At 40.2% G+C, this 21,796-nt stretch overlaps 1 protein-coding gene across 4 annotated transcripts in view; it reads right to left on the bottom strand.

Moving 5' to 3' along the window:
* KCTD1 (potassium channel tetramerization domain containing 1) overlaps positions 1 to 21,796 on the bottom strand; it is a 148,944-nt gene that overhangs the window by 52,165 nt on the left and 74,983 nt on the right. For all 4 annotated transcript variants that reach the window (XM_084621912.1, XM_084621913.1, XM_084621914.1 and 1 more), the window contains exon 2: positions 9,974 to 10,152. In XM_084621912.1, the coding sequence (XP_084478038.1) occupies positions 9,974 to 10,152 (179 nt within the window). The remainder of the gene's footprint in view (positions 1 to 9,973; positions 10,153 to 21,796) is intronic.

Here is a 21,796-nt window from a genome sequence, read left to right as displayed (position 1 = left end):
GTGCAGTAGGAATTTACAGTTTGTTGCTGTGGGAAAATACTGCAGAAGCTTTGAACTATGAAGGATTAAAGTATTTAGTATAATCATAATTCAGCATTCTGATGCCTCCCTTTTATAACTATGTATTACTGACAATACCAGGTGTATAGGAGGTTGAAAGTATTTTAGATTCAAAATGACAAAGAGGAAGATATGTTTTGCACATTATAATCCTATTGGTTAAAAAAGCATATAGTTTTGTTTAAGCTACATGTTTGCACTCCACAAGTTTGACAAAAGTCATCAATTGCTCGTCTCAATTACTGGCTTCTAAATATTTGCATTAACACGCTGCTTTCTTTTAATCATGATCTCAATGCACTTTACAAAAGGTGAGATTTTCATTATCTTACATAAGAGAAATGGAAGGACTCCATAGTTTCGTAACGTGTCTCAGGTCACAGAGCAGGTCAGTGACTGACAACAAATAAACCAGATCTGATTCTTCTCCAGCTTCTAACCTTTAAGTCATGCTCCCTTCTAAGCTGAAGAGCCAGCCAGGGGCCATGTAAAATAAAAGCTAAATAACTAGATGAGCAAACCTGAAACTTTGCTAAAAATTTGGAATGAAATCAAAAATATAGAAAGTTCAAAAGTTTCAGTTTTCTGCCTTCAACTTTCATCCATAGTAGAAAATATTGAAAAACTATAACCTAGACCATTGACATGATATTACATGACCTGCTGAAGTCCAACAACACTGGAAATCTCATGAGAAAATTTGATCTTTTCAGAACACTTGTGGTTTGCCCATCACTAAATGTAAGATGACTCCTCAAGTCCTTAGCTATTAGATTGTTATTGTGATTTAAAACAGCCTACAGGCTAGACGCATGAATGTTCCCACTCCACAAAGGGTCACCAAAAAGTTTTACAAATAAAAACAAGTAGATATAGACTGCTGTTGAGGTTAATTCTGAAATTCAACTAAAGAGGTGAATGCTGACCAAGATTAATAAAATAAAATCCACATTCACATTGCAGGGAAATGAAATTGGATGTTGACTGAAAACAGTAGTTTAACATAAACTAAATTAAGTTTTCCCTCTTTTTGCTGGCATCTCTTTCAAAATAAAGATTGCCATTAGCTAGCAATATCTTATCTTTATCTCAGAGAGAGGTTACCTACCCTATTGCAACTGGGGTTAGAGATGCGTTGCCCACACAGACTCTACTCTTGGTATGCATGCTCTCCATGTACACAAGATTGGATTCTTTTGGTCAGCAGTGTCTGCTGGGACTGCACCTGCTCCATAGATGTTCTCATGTCTCCTCCATCTGAAGGCATAAAGGATGTAGCAGGCCCAACCCTTCCTCAGTTCCTTCACCAATACAGAACTTCAGAGCAGGAGGAATCCAGAGTAGCGGGGAAGGAGGGTGGTTAATGGAAACCATGTGGACAGCATATCTCAACGAAACACAGATATTGTAAAGTGAGCAACCATTCTTCTTCAAAGTAACTGCTCACACGGATTCCACCCTTGGTGACTAACAAGCAGTTATTCATCTGCCTGGAGGTGAGTAATAGGAGCCCTATTTAAATAATGAATGCAGGACAATCCTATGAAATGGATACCTGATTTGGAAGCTTCTGCCAAACAGTAGTGCTGGTAAGTGTGTAAACTGAGCATCACATAGCTGAACTAGAGATTTCAGAAATAGGGACATTCTGATATTATATTGAGATCCCAAGAGGAAGGGGTCTCCTGAATTGGGGAAAAACATGAATAAGGCCCTTAAGGAATATTGCCACTGTAGGATGAGAAAATACTGCATTGCCTTGGATAAGATGGCAGCGTGCAGATATTGCTGCTAGCTGAACCCTTCTGAAACAGTTTGCGCTTCGTTAGTTCCATAGCTAGGAAATAGTCCAATAGTACTGAAATTGGTGATGTCCAGGGAGACAGCTGGTGCTAAGATGCTCAGATAGAAAACCTCTTCCATTTAACTTTGTAAGCCTGACAGTATCCTGTTTTGGAGCAGAATGTTTTTGAACCTCAGCTGAAGAGCTTCTTCAATGGATGTCAACCAGCCAACTTCCAGGCTGTCAGATATAAGGAAATTGGGTCGAGGTGTAGGATCTGACATTTGTTCTAAGAGACTGATGCAATGGAGGACTGTGTTGAAAGATTCATCATCAGATCTGAATACCAGAACTTCTTGTCCCATGCTGGGATTATCAATCATCAGTCCTTTAACTTGCCTCAGTTTCCTCAGAAACCTTTGTATCCTGGAGATTGGCAGAAAGGTAGGTACCAATCCCAGTGTCCCGCATGTGAGAAAGGTATCCAGCAGGGTTCCTGGGCTTGCCTCCCCCAGAACACAATGTCTCACGCTTCTTGTTCTGGTCTATGGCAAACAGGTCTATTTCTGGAAGGCCTAACTTATGAAAAATGTTTTGTAGGATTGCATCTTTGACAGCCCACTTATCGTTGTCCAAGAACTGCCTGTGTATTTGATCTACCCAGGGTGCTCTGAAGGCTGGGAAGATACAGAGAGCCACCAGTGTGATTTAGACATGAATGCACCAATTCCCACGCCACATGCCTCCTGATAGAGCCTTTTCACCCTCTCGCTCTTGCCTATGGGAATAATGCTAGCAGTCGTGCTGACTATCAGCACTTGTATTGTGAATACCTAGAGATTGGTAAATGGCTAGAGATACAGGATATTTATGGGAGGCAAACTTCCTGAGGGGACCATAGGCCTTGATTTGAAAATCATCTAGATGCGTCCCCGATGCCTGAATAGAAACATCCATCACAAGAGTCTTGGTAGGTACAGGTGCAGAGAAGAGTAGAGTACTCTGTTGCACACTGGAAGAGGATCTTTCCACCAGACAAATGAGAGGACTTCTTGTGGGTCTGTGACCATCGTGTCTGTGCAATGTCTGTTGGGTAGATACACTCATTTCAACCACTTCTGTACGGAGCTTGGTGAAATCTGCCAAATTGCGATGCACAGGTGCACGAGCCCATATGTCCCAGAAGTCAGAGGCGTGCTCTCATCAGTGTTTCTGGGTAAGCTTGAAACTCGTTGATGGAGTTTACTACTGTCTGACTTTTTCCTGTGGAAGGTAAGCACTTGCTGATCTGGAGTTTAAACCTATTCCTAGGAAGTCTATACTCTGAGCTGGAGTCAATACAGGTTTTTTTTTTTCTCTGTTGACTTGGAGGCTCAGCAAAGCAAAGAATTGTAGGGTTACCTGAATAAAGTTGTTCACCTGTTGGAGTGATTTTCCTCAGGTTAGTAAACTGTCAAGGTACTGATAGACCTGGATTCCTTGTAGTCTTGGATGAGCTGCCATGACCTCCAAGTACTTGGTGGATATCCTTGTGGTGGAAAAACCAAAAGGCAGGGATCCTGTACTGGTAGCATAAAGTTTCTAACAGACATCGGAGGTATTTCCTGAGGGCTAGACAGATTAATGTAAGGGAACAGGTATCTTGTAGGTTGAGAGCCATAAACCAGTCTAGAGGATCTAACAAGAAAATTGTGGAGGCTGGAGTCACCCCTGAACTTGAAATGTTGAATAAAGCGGTTGAGACACTGAAGGTCCGGGATGGACCACCGATTGCCTTTCTTCTTTAGGATCAGAAAGCAATGGGACTAGAAATCCCTGCCCTGAAATCTAAGGGCACCTACTCCACTGCTCCCAGCTGTATAGGGAGTCCACTTTTTGTTTTAACATTCTTGTAAGAAAGGTTCCTAAAAGGGGACAGGAGGAAAGGGATGAGAAGGGACTGGAACTGGCTGGAATACCCCTTGTCTACAATCTCCAGGACCCCTCAGCCTGAAGCAATCCCAGTCCAACCTCCCCCAGAATAAGAAGCAGTTGCCAAAATGTAAGCAGTTAGAATGGGGAAAAATCCTGGGGTGATTCTATTAGGCTCTCAACATTAGCATCTAATCTGCTGCTGCTAGGAGCCCTAGACTGTGGGGCAGAAGAGGGCCACATATGGTGGAATCTGTGTCTTCCTCTTTGGCTCTACGCTCCTCTCTAGCTGATAATATTGGGCAAAGGTGCACTGCCTGTAGTTATCCTTCAGACATGTTTGCTTCTTCCTTGAGGATGAAACATTACAGCCCCAAAGAGTGTAGAGTCGCCCTTGAGCCTTAAGGAATAAAGGACCTGATCCTTTTCAGAGTTAAAGTTTGTTACCCTCAAATGGGGGAAGAGGGAGATCAATTGTGTGGATCTCCCTGGGGAACTCCAAAGTCTGAAGCCATAACAACCACCTCATTGTTACTGTCGTGACCATAATAATTGGAGCCCTGTCAGACACATCCAGCATTACCTGCAAGACAGTGCAGGCAGTCAGCTGATCTCTGATCTCTTCCTGGTGTTTGGAAGCTTGTCTATAAACAGACAACGTATCCCAATTTAAATAGTCACATCTGAAGAGAAGAGTGGTGATTCACCACCTGTAGCTGGATCCAGCTGATGAATACACCTTCCATTCAAAAGGAGTTCCAATTTCTTCAGGCCCTTCTCTCTTGGTGTGGGTTTCTGAGGTCCCTGTTGTTTTGACCTCTCCTGAATAGCAGCCACTACAAGACAACAAAGTGCTGAAGGTGAGTAAAACTATTTCAGTCCCTGGCAAAGAACCTGGTACCTCCTGTCAGCTCATTTCAGAATGGCTGGAATGGATGATGGTGCAGGTCATGTGTTTTTCAATGGCGTCAAGAGTCGTTCATTTATGGGCATGGTGTAGAAGCATGTAGAATCTCCAAGAGTTTTAGGTCATTTCTCCTTAACTACCTCCAGGGGCATACCTGGGGGTCTCTGCCATGTGCATTATGAGATCCTGGAACACCTTGAATTCATTCACTGAGGCAGACGTGGTCACTGCCTCATCTGGGGAGGAGGAGATTACAGCAGGGATAGTTTTTCCTTCTCTTTGCAGCTGATAATTTTCCTCACTTTCCTCCTCCTTTCTGTCCAGTATCTGAGGCTGTACCAGCTGCTTTTGTGACATAGTTAAAACTCTCTTTGGGGAGGGTGCTCTAGTCTTGGAGACAGTGGATAGTACAGGTTCTCAGGAGTACTGCTATGCCATAGGCATCCAATAGGGCCTCAAATGGTAAGGATATGAATACTGAAGTGAGGGACACCTGGAGGGCAGAAAGAGGGCTATGAAAAGCAATGTCTTTTCCTGATACCTCTCACTGAATCTTTTCCAAACTCTCACTGGGCTACCCAGGAAGGGGTGGGAGACTAGTCCCTACTATGCCCAGAGAAGAAGGAGAAAAGGTGTATTCTTCCTCCCAGAGAGGGGCCACTACATTGAGAGGATCTTGTGCCTGTATGGAGGAGAAGTCACTACTGGAGATAGGATGCCTCTTTAACCTGACATACAGATGATTTTTTACTTTATTTATTTATTTTTTATCATAAGACCTAGTGGTTTTGATACCACCACACTCAATCTCTCAAGGAGAGATGACAGATACTGGGCTCACAGTAAGTCACTCCGTGCTATGTATGGTTTAGATACCAAGATAGCTGGTGCTGAGATACTAACTACCACAAGACATTGTTCCAAAGCTCCAAGTATTGAAGCACTCTTTGTCAACGCTCCTGGTACCAATGCACTCTGCGCTGGGACCTGTATCAAGAGAAACACACTCCACCAATTTAATTTATTGTATGTGCACTCCTAGCAGTTGGTACAGAGACACTGTCTGGTGCCTTTGCAGGCTTTTAGCCCTTAGAAGATGGCACCTGAGACAAATTGTGTCTGATGACTCTCGTGTCTCAATTTGCTAGGTGCCAGAGATAGTGACCTGTGCCTTGGCTCATCCCTTGAGCAATGCTCCTTTCTGCCCCTTTCAGAGGATAGAAATACCAAGATAGTAGATGAATAGGGCCTTTGAGGAGATGGGGCTACTCGGACTGGAATCTCAGCTCTCTGGAGCAATAAGAGTATGTGCAAAAAAACAAAACCAAGTTGTGGCAGCAAGTCTCAGAGCTCGGGTCAGCTGAGTAGGCTCATGCTATGGGGCTAAAAATAGCAGTGTAGGTAGGGTGTTTTCACTTGGGCTGAAGCCCAGGATCTGAGGCTCACCCTCCATTATCAGGTTTCAGAGCCCAGGCTCCAGGCTAAGCAGGAACATCTACACTGCTATCTTTTGTCTTGTAGCACAAACCCCATGAGCCTGACTCAGTTGACCCAGGCTTTGAGACCCATTGCTGTGTTTTTTATTTTGTTTGCAATGTAGATGTACCTTAAGGGAGACTGATTATATGAGTGAGGCCTGGCTGTAGCCTTCCTCTCGGTGTTCAAGGAAGCTTGCATTGAGCTGCTAAGAAGGAACAACTTCACGTGAGCTTCCCTGGCTCTGAGTGCGTTTTGAGAAGAATGACATGCCAACATTGCTACTGGAGGCGTCTCTCGCCTAGGCAGAGTAGGTACTGGGAGCACCAGTTGCCATCAGGCATAGAAGCATATCATAAAGGACAGGTTCTGAATCTTGGAGATTTAGCTTCTGCCCTGTTGCTAGCACATGTCTATAGAGCTAAAGTAGGATCTATCCTAATTGAAGCTTATTTACAAAGCTATTAATAAGTATTTAGTCAATAGGCTATTAACTATTCAACTAATAAAATAAAGTAACTAGTTAGGATTCCAGCCAACTAAGCAGGACTAACCAGTGTGCAAAGAAAGGATGGATGCTGTACGGGTTCCATCTCACAGCTTTCGGCAAAAAGAAGGAACCAAAGGATAGTTGGGCTTTATGCCCTTAGGTGGAGGGGCTGGGGGAGAAGGATGTATGAGGGTACTATAGGTGCAAGCATGGCCATAAGCACTACTGGCCAAAAAAAATCCGATCTTGCGCGCATATACACCCAGAGTGGAATCCAGGTGGACAATCACTCAGACAAGATCTCAGCTGAACCATGTCAGTTTCATGGTTTGTTCTGGGGAGATGTGAAACTGTGACCTTGTGCCTCCAATGATAAACAACAGAGGGCATTTAATATAAGGTCCACATTTTTACAAGAATCATGCCTTCTTTCTGTTTTCCACCTTAGTCAAAGTAGAAATCAACAGTAACACTGATTCAAGTTCTGGAATTTTGCCACAAAAACCTGCTAATCCAAGGGACCAGTTATATATGTAAGGTTGAATGTCAGGTTCTTGTCAACTACTGGGGCTAAAATTTAATGTAGTGTATCACTGGAAAGTTTATATTCCCAACTCTTCAATAAATATAAAAATAAATGAGTGTGCTGGAAGACTGTGAGATATCTGACCTTAAATAAAAATAAAATAAAAGTCACATCATGATTACCATCTTATCACCTCACAGCCCTTGACTTGACTTCTAAACTGGTTTAGTAATTGCTCTTTTGAGGCTGCCAATACTAAAAATTGTGTTTTAAACTTTCTAGAAGTGGCTGTGAATCCCCACTATCAAGTAGTTAATCTGTGTAACTCACTCATCTACTGGTTCAAGAGACACGGACTACTTAAAACAAACAAACAAACACACACACACACACACAAACAGTGCAGACTTGAAACAAAAGAGGTTATCACAATGACATGAAACAAGACAGCTGTTACCTAGCGGTTGTGGGTTTTGTTTTGTTTTCTTTAAAGTCAGTACTTTTGCTATTACATTTTAAATTTATTAAATTCTTGATTCTAACATAGGCAGCTGCCATTTCCACTTTCATAAAGTGTTACAATGGCACATTGAACAGAGAGGAGAAAAGATTAAGCTGAAATTCCGTCCCACCCATATGATGTTTTATTTTGGTCACTTAAATTTGCTGGACCAGCATATTGCCTCTAACTTGGAAACAGTAGCTGCATATATTAGCAGAAATGGTTTCTCAAATTTCCTAGAAGAGGAAAACAAGAGGAGTAGAAATATTTCTTTAAAGCTTCCATGACTGTATCAATAGCCTGATCCTGAGACATGCTGAATTGCCCGAACTCCACTTCATATGGTTGTTCTTCACTTCCCTAAGAGAGGTTCCCAACAAGGCTAGAACCAGTTTTGCAGACCACTACAAATGCTTTCAGGGTTAAATTTTTTCCATACACTGTTCCTGGACCAGGAGAAAAATTTTCAGTTCTTGGATGAATCACATCTCTTGTATTTCTTTTGTCCCTTCATGATGCCTTGGTCTCCCCCTTCTGATACGCACACACACACGAGGCAGTGCTCCTTGTTCTGAAAATAAATGCCCTATCAGGTAGGATAAACTTTTTATTTTCTGTTTTTCTTTCTTTCCATAAGCATTCTCTTCTCTCTCTCCACGAGCCTTTAGTATTATAATACTATTGTCACCCTTACTAAAACTATAAGCTATATTGCATTAGCAGAGGGAAGAATAAAAAAAAAAAAGTGTCATTGCAGTGATGTGTATGCTCAGAACAGAACCCTATGCTTTAAAATGGACTGTATGTGCTATTAAAAAAAAGGAAAGTACAGCTACATAACCTGAAAATTTTTTTAACCAAAAAACAGATAAAAGCAAAGAGCTTAAACTGCTAAATGGTTTAACAGCATAATTGTTCCAAGGGTTCTATTATTGTTATTGAACTAGATGAACAGTAGGTGTGAAGTGTGACACTTAGAGCAGTCATGTGACAGGACTGTAATCAGGAAATATGGTACTTTGCAATGTGGAGGAAACTCAAAGCAGAAGCAGTACACTGACTTGTGCACTGAATGTACATTTACAGCACTTGTAAAATGCCTAAATTATACCTGTGATTTAAACAGGAGGGATATGGTGCCACCAACAAGAAATACTATACAAGAGGATGCTTGAATAGCCCAGCTGTGATGTTCTGTACAGAACTGGTAAAAAAAAAAATTTAGTCTGAATGATTTACTAACAAAAAATGCCCTCTTTGCAAAACTTTTACTGCAGAATTTTCCTTTTCTCTGACTCTCCAGCTCCTGGAGCTTGTGGCTCAGGTGAACTGAGCAGCCAGAGGTTTTTGGTTCTACCAAGGCTGATTTTTTTCTTGAAATCTCTTCCTGTGACAAAATTTATGTTTTTGATGTTTCATCCCAGTTCAGGACAAAAATGTTGCAAAAACTGAAATTTTTTGTGGAAAGGAATTCCCATATCTTGGCCAGCTTTAATTTTGATCATCACTTTTGTGCGTAGCTCCTTTTTTTCGACTTTGGAGTGAGACTTTTTAGGTCTTTATCTATTAGAGTGAGGAATTAAAATCTTGCCCATGTAAAGCTTATCAAGAGTATGTTCAGGGCTTTTTTTTTTTTTTTTAAATAAAAGAGAATAGACACCCCCCCAGCTCTATGATGGAACTTTACTCCATTGACATCACACAATTGGTCTGTGGATGTAAAAATTTCCTAGCATTATTTAATATTCATGATCTATGGGGATCCCCAAGCCATTCGCGTATAATTGGGGATATAAGAGCAGATTTAGGATTCCACAGATAATTGCAATTGTTTTAAAAATACAAATGATCTAATAAGGTTTTAAGTGAGTGCTATTAGACATGTTACAATCTTAACTGTATTTTAAAACAGTGCTGTCTGGGATTACAGGTCAACAGTGTGGGAAAGTAAATGGTGCTAAAAATGTTGTTTTAAATTGTATGTAAATTTGTAACCATGTCATTAGATTTTTCATATATGAAGACAGAGAAAATTAGTGCATAGTAATAGACTTTATGCAAGGGTTAAGAACATCTGCCTTGGTGCCAACTTTATTTTAGGTCATAAACAAAAGGGATTTGCCAATATGTGTGTCTTTAGTCTAAGGTGTACGGTAGGAGAGGAAGAAAGATCAACCTTCCACCTACTCAGAAACACTAAGCTCATTTTAAAGCAAAGGAGTGAAATGTAACATTTTGAGAATAGAGTCCCATAACGTCTGAGCATAAATCTGAATCAATGAATGGCAAAATACATGCAATGCAATCTTTACCCTTACCTGGAGTCAGGGTATTTAGTAAGCGTGGCCAAGCTGCTGGTGTACATGTGCCCACCCACATCAATATGAACTGGTGCGTTGGATTTTGTGAGCTGTGCTGGAGTGGGGATGCCTTGATTGTTCAACGGAGATGCAGGGGATCTAGTGATCAGAGGTCTTGACATATTTGGCCGACTGTCCTGTAAAGAGACAGACATGAATCAGGAATTTCCTTAAGGCTGCCCGGCTGCCCCAAAGACACAGATGCCCACTGAGCAGCGAATAGCCACCTATCACTAAATCTCATTTTCAGCCTGCAACTTTAATTTATTGTATCAGAGACTGGTATTAGTTGTTGGTTTTTTTTTTAATATCAATTCAACTTTTAAACTTAAATATTGTTAAGTTGAATAAATATAAAACCCACAAAACAAAAAAAACACAAACAAACAAAACAAAACACAGAACCATTAGTGTTGAATAAAAAAGTCTGTTTCCAAATACTATTAATTATAAAACTATTATATATAAGATAGGAATATTCGCTTATTTAAGAGCTGGTAAAGTCACTAACAAATACTAATAGTTTTAAAGGAGTCAGAAAGGATAAAAACAATACACACTTTTTAAAATTAAAAAGCACACAGGATTTGGGTTTCTTTCCAAATCCCACCCATTGCTATGCAGTTAGGACAGACAAATACAAACCCTCAGCTCTTCCATTCTGCAAAGGCTTCTCTTGAATTTCCAATCCACATATCATGAAAACAAAAGAGGAAACACCTGGACTAGCCAATTGTTCATGTACTGTAAAACAATGGGTACCGACAGCCTTTGAGAAAGACATTTTCCATTAAAAATTATACTATAGTGACAAGTGCCCCTATGTGCCTCAAATAGACTGCTGTTCTGAGCAGCTTCCCAATCCAAAGCAAGCTCCAAAAGTAGAACAGAAACAGATGCTGATGAAACAAACTTTTAGTCACAGAGGAGGAATAGGTGTAGTGCAATCTGTGCATGCAATAGGGTGGGGCAGGGTGAAGTGCTTTGCAGAAGCCAGTAAGGCAGGCTATTTTCAAGGCTCTGGGATTCAAACAGAAACTCAGTCTAGATTTGTTTTGAGACCATTTCACTTCTTACCTACAGGAAGGATACATATTCAGTGGTATCCTATTAATACATGCTGAGAACTGCTAATTATTGAATTTTTCATTTAAAAAATAAGCAAAATAGTGAGAAATCAAAAAAACATGCTTTGTTCGTTTGGCAAGTCATTTAGTTGTAAGAGGTAATACATTCTTAGTACAGCACTATGATATTAAGTCTTTGAGAAGCAGGGAGAGAAAACAGCTGAGTGCAAGAATTATGGGGTATTCAGATTAATGATCAGAGGGGTAGCCGTCAGATTAATGAGGTTCTTTTGTGTTTAAAATATTTATAATTTTTATATTGCTCTTAAAGACTCAAACTAGAAAGGCAGCATGAGGTAGATACTTGTCTATCTGAAATAATATAGTGGCCACTGTTGCCAATAAATTCAAACACAAGGCATCTATAAACCATAATATAGTTAAACAACTAATTTTCTCTTTCATACACAAAAGTGAACTTGGGTCAAATATAGATAAGAGGGAAGGGGACGGAGTAAAAAGTCTGGCTAATTTTTTCTCATAAAATACACCTTAACATTTGCAGAATATCAATCTTTAAGAACTAGAATTTCTTGAGGACCTGCTTGGGGCAGAACGAAGACAAGTCCAGACAAGATACTAGATATACACGCTACACAAAACCCTGGCATCTACTATAAATGTGGTGTGGCACAACCACCACTCCAAGATGCTACTGATCTGCATAATAAGATTGGGTTAAAAGTATTCAAAATAAAAAAGGCTACGGGAAAATAGCTGGAGAAGTGACAGCGAAAGGAAAATGCAAAAATGACACAAACCGGAAATAAATGTGATAAGTAATAGCCATGACAGGAGTGAAGAAAAGCACATTAAAGTAAGAGCTTTAAAAATTAACTAGAAAAGGTGATTAAAACCAAAAACAAATTCTGTGAGGTGTATGCAATGTACTATATTATCTTTCTTTCTAGTATTTTTTTTTTTTTTGGTCCAACACACATTCCTGTTACAATTTAGCATACTGCAGCTCCATGGAGTATGAAATAGTTTTTCGGTTGGACATATCGTACTGTATATCCTGCCTCAGGGTTCTCAGGAGAAAATGAACATATTTGCAGGGTTAAATAATGTAGTTAGACTGGGACCTCATTCAGCATAACTGATTGTGCAAGGTGTACAAATTGGTAAAAAAAAAAGGTACAGCATAATAGACCATTGCAAGGATGGTAGATTAAAAACTGTGGTCACTCCATAGTCTAGGTAAGTCACAAGAGGAATGAAAGTGGTTTCCAGATGTAAGCTATAACCAACAAAGCTATCATTCATAAATAGTTTTTACCTTAAAATTCCATGAAATAAAGATGCTTTCCTACAAAACTTTTGCGATCCTGTTAAATTCTAGAACATTCTTCCTTTCAAGCCACCTGCATCTGTTGTTCCTGAAGAAAGAATGCCCATCTCTCAAAATTTAGTTGCTAAATAGAACAAGTTAAAAATTTCCTTCACCCTTAGCTTACTATTTGGCACATCTCACTGGACATGTCTAGTTAGCTACAGTTTTAAGGCCACTCTGAAAGAGGACAATATGACATGGTGGTGCCTAGAGAACTTAAATCAGGATGGGTTCCAATTGTGCTACACACCACAAGAAACTGTTTATAATCTTAATAGGTACAACCCTCAAGCATAACATGAAACAACACCGTCCAGTGGACAGAACACAAGACTATTTTAATAAATTGTTCAGAATTAAAAGGCAAATCAGTGCATGCCATGGGAGAGATGAGGATGTAGATTTGATGACCGAGTGACCAACCCAAGGAATACATTACTTGTCTGGGTTAGTATGAATAAGGAACTGAACAATGAAGGGCAAAGGGGTTGAGGGGAAAAAATGTTCATAGCCAGAAATTGTTAATGGAAATTATTGATCAGACAAGACATTTAATTTGGCATTTGTATTGTGTTTGTGCACAATTACAATTCCCATTGTCTAAACTGCTTACAAATACAGTTTCCCTTAAAAATAAAACACAAGAGGGGAAAAAACAAGCAGGTGGTAGAAAAGATCTGAGAACACGGTGAGCCTGCCTCCACTTCTGTCGTCTCATGTGGCCATTCGGGACACAATGGATGGAACAAATCACTGTTTTAAGACTGGGGACATTTGGACATTGTTCTTGAAGCAGACAACAATTTGGTTTATAAAAACTGAGTCCATTCGTTACAGAGGGCACTGTTAAGCACAGCTACGGCCCCCATAGACAGCAGCTCCCATAGTTTTTTACCCTCTCATCTTTAACTTTATTCTTGTTCATAACAATTTTTTCAGTTCTGTTCCAATTTTAAAAGCCAATGCATATTTCAATTATTTTGATTCACTGAAATGTTGTTCAACATGCCTGTTTCAGATACCTGTGAATTACTGATCAGCAGCAGAGTGTTTGAAGGGATTTGACTCCAGGCACATTTCAAAAGGTGACCTTGGATCCTAAATCCAGGAACACTTTTTAACTGATATTGGGGTCAAAAGCACTACAGAAGCCTACATGGTAGGCAGATTAATTTTTTATAATTTAGCCAAGTTCAAAAAATTTTCAGTTGACAGTATGCCTTTAAAGGCTGTGATTAAGAACACTGAAATTAAAAATATTTAAAAGCAGTTAAGAGTTTCTCTGCTTCCTTGCTGAAATTTACAGGGGTCTTCTCAACAAAGGACAATGGGTGGTGCAAGAACTCCACTAAACATGCTTAGACCTGCCCTCCTTCCTGCTCCTCTCTGCCCACTCCTGCCTGCCTGTTCAACAACAGCCTAGGATGTGAGACCGTGAGAGACTTCTGTAAGTCCTAGGGGAGGAGGTTCGGAGTCCTTGGCAATGAAAAGTCTCTTCCCCAGACAGGGGTCTGAGGAGTATACAGAAGGCAGTCCTTGGCTCCCTCTTTCTCCTCCAATTCGTGCTGCTCCCCAACACCAGAGGTTTTGAAAAAGAGATTTTCCTGGCCCAGATTCAGAAGCAGCAGCAGCCCTCTTGCAGGGATTGGGGAAGAGTGAAGTACATGGGAGTGATGTCAACATGCTGGTACATGAGAGAGGAAATGCAATTATCATCCATAAAACAGGGAAAGAAACTTTACATAAAGATTAGCATGGTGCATTTGGCAAACCAACTGAAAGACAACAATTCCCCTCCGTCTCGGGTAATATCCAGACTGAAGCATCATTTACCAGTTGACTGTAAATTCCTTTAAGCAGGAAACTGGAATTATTTTACTCAAGTCAGAAAAAAATATAATGGTTCTCACTGTTAAAGTCTAATACAAACAGGCTGAGGTAATTCACTGGGGAGCAGACATCTAGAGATAAAATTCTAGCAGAACCACAGTAAGGATAGATTCACCATGTCATTTTGAGTATGCCCAAACAGAACTATAATCTAGGTAACATGACACACGTTCCACATATTCTTTGTAAACCTTTAATTTTGGGTCCCTCTGACTTCCTTGAAAATTTTATTTATTTATTTAATTATTTGGCCTGCAGTTTCATAAAATTGAGACCTACAGTTGCACTGTCTTGCTGTTAAACACAAACATAGGTAACTACTTTTTTTTTTTTAAACTATTGTTGTCTCTTGTGGGAGAGCTCCACTTCCCAGTAGAGGGACAAGGACAGGACTGGATGGACTGACAGATAAGGTGGAGAAGCCTTAACGCTTTAACAGCTGATCTCCACCAGCCCTGGGCTCAGTGAGGCTTTGAGCAGCTCTTCTAGTTTATGCCAATGATAGAATGGACCTTATGTAACAAAGCTCTGCTCTGCCATATTCCTCCCTGCCGATTTCTTTCACTGGCACACTCCTATTCCAAGGAAATTCCCTGCTGGCTACTTGTGGCCAGATTCCGGCTCTCTGCACCACAAAGAAGCCAGATATCATTTCAGAATCCAGCCCAAAGTTTGTTTCCATCTGCCATGTTTGTTTTCTTAACTGAAAGAAGTTTGAAGACTTTCAAATTAAATTTTCCATGGACTCAGTCTTCATTCAAGACACCTGACTCTGACCCTCTGAAGAAGTCTCATTTACAAACAAAGCTGTGTTTGGAATTTGCACTAGACTGCACACAAGTCAGATTTTGCATGATCAGAGGCTGTATTGTCAATAGAATTTTGTAGCCTTTCTAGAGAAAGCAAAATTTAAATGCATCAGGCATAAGGTGTCAGAGTAAAGCCCAACAAATCTGCTGTGACTATTCCAAGGATGTCTAAGTGGGGGAAGGACACCTATAATTTCAAACCATTTATTCCATTAAGATGCTTATCTCAATTCTTAGCTGGCTTGTACTGTACTGAGGTAAAACTGTGCTTTTGGAGAAATTGGGAGGATGTCTGATTTGCTTCCTCAGTTTGATCCTTCTATACTATACAAACTGCCTGATTCAATAGGTTTCAAGGAGTGTATACAAATGCATCATAGTGATCTTAATTAAGCTACCACCACCAGAAAGGTAAAAGAAGAGAAGATTCTGCCAGATACAGCAAGAGAGAGAGTCAACATTTGCCAACAGATCTCTTATTCTAAATAGCACTTTAAAAACGTTAGCGCCTCCAGGGAATATCACTTTCAGTATCGAAGACCGACTCAATAGCAGCCCTATGGCCACCATAAGTACAAGACACTGTCTCTAAGCTCCTGCCATTAGAAACAGCTTTCCTGTAAATTTAATTAATTTCTCTTTAAACCCAAAAAGATCTTTTCTCCCTTGCTTATATTATAGATCAAATAATAAAAAGTGAGACAAATCACCTGAGTTTTATATGAAAGAAGATATACAAGAAGGTGTGTGCAACATGCTTTCAATCAGTTTTTCAATTGACAATAGGACCGAAAGTACTGCATGCCCACTAAGGTCAGTTTTCCCTTCTAAGCACTTATCACTGATGCCAATGAGTAGCAGGGTTAAATAATGAATGAATATCCTGGACCACTGAACCCTTGGTATGGCAGGTGCAACTTGCAAATTACTTTAATAGATGCTGCACTTAGAAACATCAGGGCTAAATTTAGTCCTTGGTTTTTGGATGCTAGCATTATGTTGTTACTACAGCATGACAATACTACCTGAACAAGACAGTGGACAAAGATCTAACAATATTAAAGCTTCTTTCAAGTTCCTCTTAAGAATTCCCTTTTCAGTCTGTACTTGGAAGAAAATCAAACCCTTCCTCTTAAACAAAGAAAAAAAATGTAAGAATCATTAAATCAAGGATTTAGATTGCCCTGATTTATCAACTTCAAGTGGAGATTTCTGCCCTAGCAGGAAGTTCCTATTCAATTTTTGCAGTGTCTTCACAAGCAGTGGAATAACATTTGCTTTTATTGATTTAAAGGGGAAGAATTAAGGTCTTTCTGGAGTTGTGTTTGTGCATCTTGAATTTCTAGAAAGATCACTAACTTCCTAAACATGTTTCAGAGTAGCAGCCGTGTTAGTCTATATCCGCAAAAAGAAAAAGGAGTTCTTGTGGCACCTTAGAGACTAACAGATTTATTCGAGCATAAGCTTTTGTGAACTACGAAAGCTTATGCTCGAATAAATCTGTTAGTCTCTAAGGTGCCACAAGTACTCCTTTTCTTTTTTCCCCAAACATGGTGTCAAAAAATGAGTAAATACTGGTCACGCTATTCTTGTACTGAGCTTATGGTCTTAATCCTCTTGCTGAGAGGTATCAGGCTAACAAATACCCAAAACCAACAAGAGCTACTAATTCCCCCCCCCTCCAAATTAAAATTCTCTCTCTTTGGTATTAATCTTCCTTCACATATCAGCAATTATAAAAAGTCACATCTGAAGATTTAGGCATGCCCATTTTAAAAACCCACATCTGCTATAGAGAAGTCTTCTTCTGAGGAGACAAAGTAGATCATCCAGTAAAAGATACTGGCTCAACTACTGTTGGTAAAAGAAAGAGAAAGCTTTCAATGAGGAAGAGCTCTGTGCAGCTTGTAAGCTTGTCTCTTTCAGGAACGGAAGCTGGTCCAATAGAATATATTACCTCACCCACCTGGTCTCTCACATATCCTGGAACCAACACAGCTACAACAACACTGCAAACTTCTTCTGAAGAATCAGTTAACTGTCCATTTGAACAGGATTTTTTTTTTTTAATAAAAAAATCCAGTAGCGTTTTTTTAAAAGCACAACAAAAATATATACAAATCAACTTTGCATGAGAAAATTTCTACTATAGTTTCTGGAGTACCTCCCCTTGGCAGTGTTCCAGAAGACTGTCTACCTCTTTACAAAGCGAGGCTAACACCCATTGTAAAACTGCCAGAGGCACATTACATGTTTGTTCTCCCCCTAGCACTTTCAGCCTCAGAAGTGGAAGGAACACTGCCAGTTACCATCTCTGCTGAGAAAGCACGAGATTCAATTTTACCCTGGGAAAACTGCTGAATGGGAATCTTCTGGTGTGGCATAGGCCTTGCCTGCACAATCCAATGGCTCTTTTGAATCAGAGAGGCCTGAAACAGTGCTGATGAAAAGCATAGCATCTCCCTTACAATCAGCTAGGTTCCTGCTTCCCTCTGTACTTAAATATGTTTTATTAATTTGCCCAGCAGCAGAAAGAGATCATTCTAACTCATGTGTATTCTATAAATTTTTGGCAGCAGCAAATGAGACATTATCAACTTGAAGTCCAAACAATTAAGAAAGGGGATTAGCTGTACAGGAGAAACAGTGAAAATTATAAAAAAATGCTGTCAAATGCAAAAATTGACAATACTGGGGGGGACACGGAGAGAAACAAAAACAAAAAAAACAAAGGTTTCTTGTAACAATTGTTGGCAAAATCTTTTCATACTGATGTGCAATTTTAAGTGGATTGGGTCCCTTTAATACTCATAGGAATAATAATTTTAAAAAAAATCATACAGAAAGATATTTCTAGCAATAATCCAATTACAGAATAACAGAAAGGAAAAATAATTGATCAGAAGTACAGCAAGAAGGTATTTATAATATACATAATTTGAGGTGAAAACATAAAACCAGTACCATGAGTAAGCCACTCCAATTCAGAATCTGGTGCAAAATTAAGGAACAGCAGTGTGGAAGAGCAAGCTTGTCTTATAAACTACTCATACCAGCGTTAATACAGTAACTCCTCGCTTAATGTTGTCGTTATGTTCCTGAAAAATGCGACTTTAAGCGAAACGATGTTAAGCAAATCCAATTTCGCCATAAGAATTAATGTAAATGGGGGGGGGGGAGTGGTTAGGCTCCAGGGAAATTTTTTTCCAAACACACACACCCCCCCCCCCCAAGTTTTAAACAAACAATTTAATACTGGTACACAGTGATGATGACTGTGAAGCTTGGTTGAGGTGATGGAGTCAGAGGGTGGGATATTTCCCAGGGAATGCCTTACTGCTAAATGATGAACTAGCACTTGGCTGAGCCCTCAAGGGTTAACTCGTTGTTAATGTAGCCTCAAACTTTACAACAGTGGTTCTCAAAGCCCTTGGCCCGTGCCACTTCCTGCAGCCCCCATTGGCCTGGAGCGGCAAACCGTGGCCAGTGGGAGTTGCAATTGGCCGAACCTGCGGACTCGGCAAGTAAACAAACCGGTCTGACCCGCCAGGGGCTTTCCCTGAACAAGCGGCGGACCGGCTCTGAGAACCACTGCTCTACAAGGCAGCATGAATGCAGGGAGGGAAGACAGCATGGCAGACAGAGAGACACACCCTGTGTGTTAGAAAGAGAGATGCGCATTGCTCCTTTAAATATGCTGACCCCACTCTTAAGTACACTGCCTTTTTAAGTAGATCAGCAAGCTGAGACTCGACTGCTGCCAGTAAGCTCCTTCCGTCCTGAGCCCTGTCCTGTGTCCCCCCTGCTCTATGGAAGATGGGGTAACTGGGCTGCAGGGGCGAGGAGGACATCCTGACATTAGCCCTTCTCTTCTCCCTCCCCTGCACCGCACAGCAAGCGGGAGGCTCTGGCGAGCAGCTCCAAGGCAGAGGGCAGGAGCAGCACATGGCAATGGGCGGAGGTTCAGCTGAACTGCCGGCAATTGTTAGCCTGCTGGGTGGCTGCACACAGGGAACTTAGGGGAATGGAGAGCTGATAGGGGGCTACCGGTCCACCCTGGTTCCAAGCCCCCACCAGCTAGCTGCAACGGGCTGCTCTTTCTGCAAGCAATGGACAAAGCAGGCGGCTACCAAATGACATTATAAGGGAGCATTGCATAACTTTAAACAAGCATGCTGTCTAATTTATCAGCAATGTAACAACATTAACTGGGATGACTTTAAGTGAGGAGTTACTGTACAACACTACTGTTCATGGCCAGAAAGTGTTCTCTGATGAGAGGGTTTTATTATTGTTTCTGGCACCGTCAATCAGGTGATAGATAATATATAAAATATAAAGGAAGGCATGATCTCTGTCCCAAAGGAAAAAACACTAAATGCATAAAAAGTGGTGGAAAGGGGATACAACATAAGTAAAGTGATCAAGACATGTCAAAGTGTTGACTTTGCTAACACTTTTTGTGGGTGTTTTTTTGTTTATTTGAAGTTCTGGTTTGATTGTACGGTTTTGTAACTAGTAAGTGTGCTCTAAATTAAAACTGCATCTTTATGCTTTGATAGTTTGAAAAAAAGTTTTGTTTTAACCATGGGACAATATTCCTGCCTTCATCCCTAAATGTACCACACATATGACTATTAGGGATCGTTTGAGGAATACGGCGGCAGGGGAGGAGGAAATAACGTAGAACATAGTTATTGGCTTACAGAACAGAATAATTCTGTGCTTGGCAAGAAGGAGAACATCTGGCATATGAACAAAGAATATTTTATATTTGGTTCATTTGAATCCATTATGTGTAAAAGATACTTTGGGATCCAAGGCTAAGAAATAGAGTTTTGAGGATTACTGTTTTCGGACCTGTAGGGATTTCTTTGGGTAGCTATAGGAGCTGCCAAATGGGTGTTTGTGTCACATAAGATAATTTTAGCATTTTTGCCCACAAGGGTGGATTAACCACAGATCCATATAACCATGCACTACATAAGGGGACCACTGCTGCCACCACCACCAGACAGTTACTGCTGATCCCATGAAGCTGTGACCGGCTAACTAGTTTAAGGCAGAATTATCTGTCTGAAACTAACTTAGCTACCTAATAATGAGGCAATCTACTGAAAATGTCACAGGAAGCTCTTCCCACTCTGGGATTTTATTTGAGAAAGATTTTTCGTTGATACCATAGCATGATACATCGTACACATTTTCTTGAGAAGTGCAGACAACTTTTTAATTCCATAGAGATTTGCAGGTGAGATATGCAATCCAAGCACTTCTAGATCTGGTTCATGCTTCTTTGGTTTTAGATGCCTTGTGAAAACAGATGATAGAGATTCTATGTTTGATTACTTAGTGAAGATTTAAAACGGTCAAGCCTGGAGAAGAAACAAGTTGATGGGCATGAGAGAGACATATAAAAGAGAATGAATGACATAAAGAAAGTAAATGGGGCATTCCTATTTAACTCCTCTGATAACAGGAACAAAGCAAGAAATAAAGAGACTTAAAACACACACGCAAGACATAACTCATTGCCACAACATTAGAGGGCAAGAGCGAAGGAAGAATCACATGAGAATTAGACAATTTTGAGGAAATCTTAATTTAAAGAAAACCCACAGCAACAGGCAGTCACAGCAGGAAGGCTAATGCCAAATGTAAAAACACAAAGATTAAAGCAAGCATATTAATTACAAACTTCCTAGGAAATACAGATCCTCATACTACAGAGCAGAAACCAGCAGTTAGCAGAAGCCAATCACTGACTGGTAGGGGTTAGGAATAAGTTATCTCTATGAGCGAGTTACTCCTTAACTGCCTACTTCAGAGGAGCATACACAAGAAACTCTGAAGCATCTGGTACTGGCCATTTTCAGGCACAAATTATGGACTAGATGGACAACAGACAGGCAAAACTCTCTTTATTTGATAGAATGCTCTTAAGACATTATAAAAGCTAGACAAAAGTTACATTGAAGCCTCATCTCACTGATCAGCAACTAGAAAACACACCCTAAAAACCACAGACTCCCTACCACATGTATTTTAAGTCAGAGTAACCACAATTACACTGGTACAAAGCTAACAGTGTATGAATTTCTGCTAGGAGCTGTGCAAGTAGAGATTCTCGCCAAAGGTCCAAACCTGACAGCTCTGAACTGCCTTTAGCATCTCTGAAGGATCACACACTACAGAAGGATGGGGAAATAGATTGACAGAAGCACTGAAAAAAATACAGTAATCTTCTTAATACTAAACTTAGGTTCAGATACTAAAATGCACCTGAGCTCCCAGACCCTGCTTAATGTAAAAAAGTCAATTGTAGTTCTGAGACTTAAAAAAAAAAGACGACATTTTAAAGAAAGACTGTATACCACATTACTTAGATATGGCTAATTCACCAGACTAAGTAGTGGATGTGGTAGCTCATTTGTTATCTCTAAAAAATTCTGTTTGCTTTTCAAACACCCCTTTATTCTGTGTGTAATATGGAGCGTGCCACACTCTCTCATGGAAAGTAGTTAAAACAATATATTAGTAGGCAAATCAATTACAGTACAGTATCTTTGCATGAGTAACTAACTTGAACAGAGGAAATACTTGCCTCACTCTTAGAAAAAAA

The sequence above is a fragment of the Lepidochelys olivacea genome (genome assembly GCF_965140295.1).
Source record: "Lepidochelys olivacea isolate rLepOli2 genome assembly, chromosome: 2".
Lineage (NCBI taxonomy): Eukaryota > Metazoa > Chordata > Testudines > Cheloniidae > Lepidochelys > Lepidochelys olivacea.
This window is presented reverse-complemented; position numbering and strand designations above follow the sequence as displayed.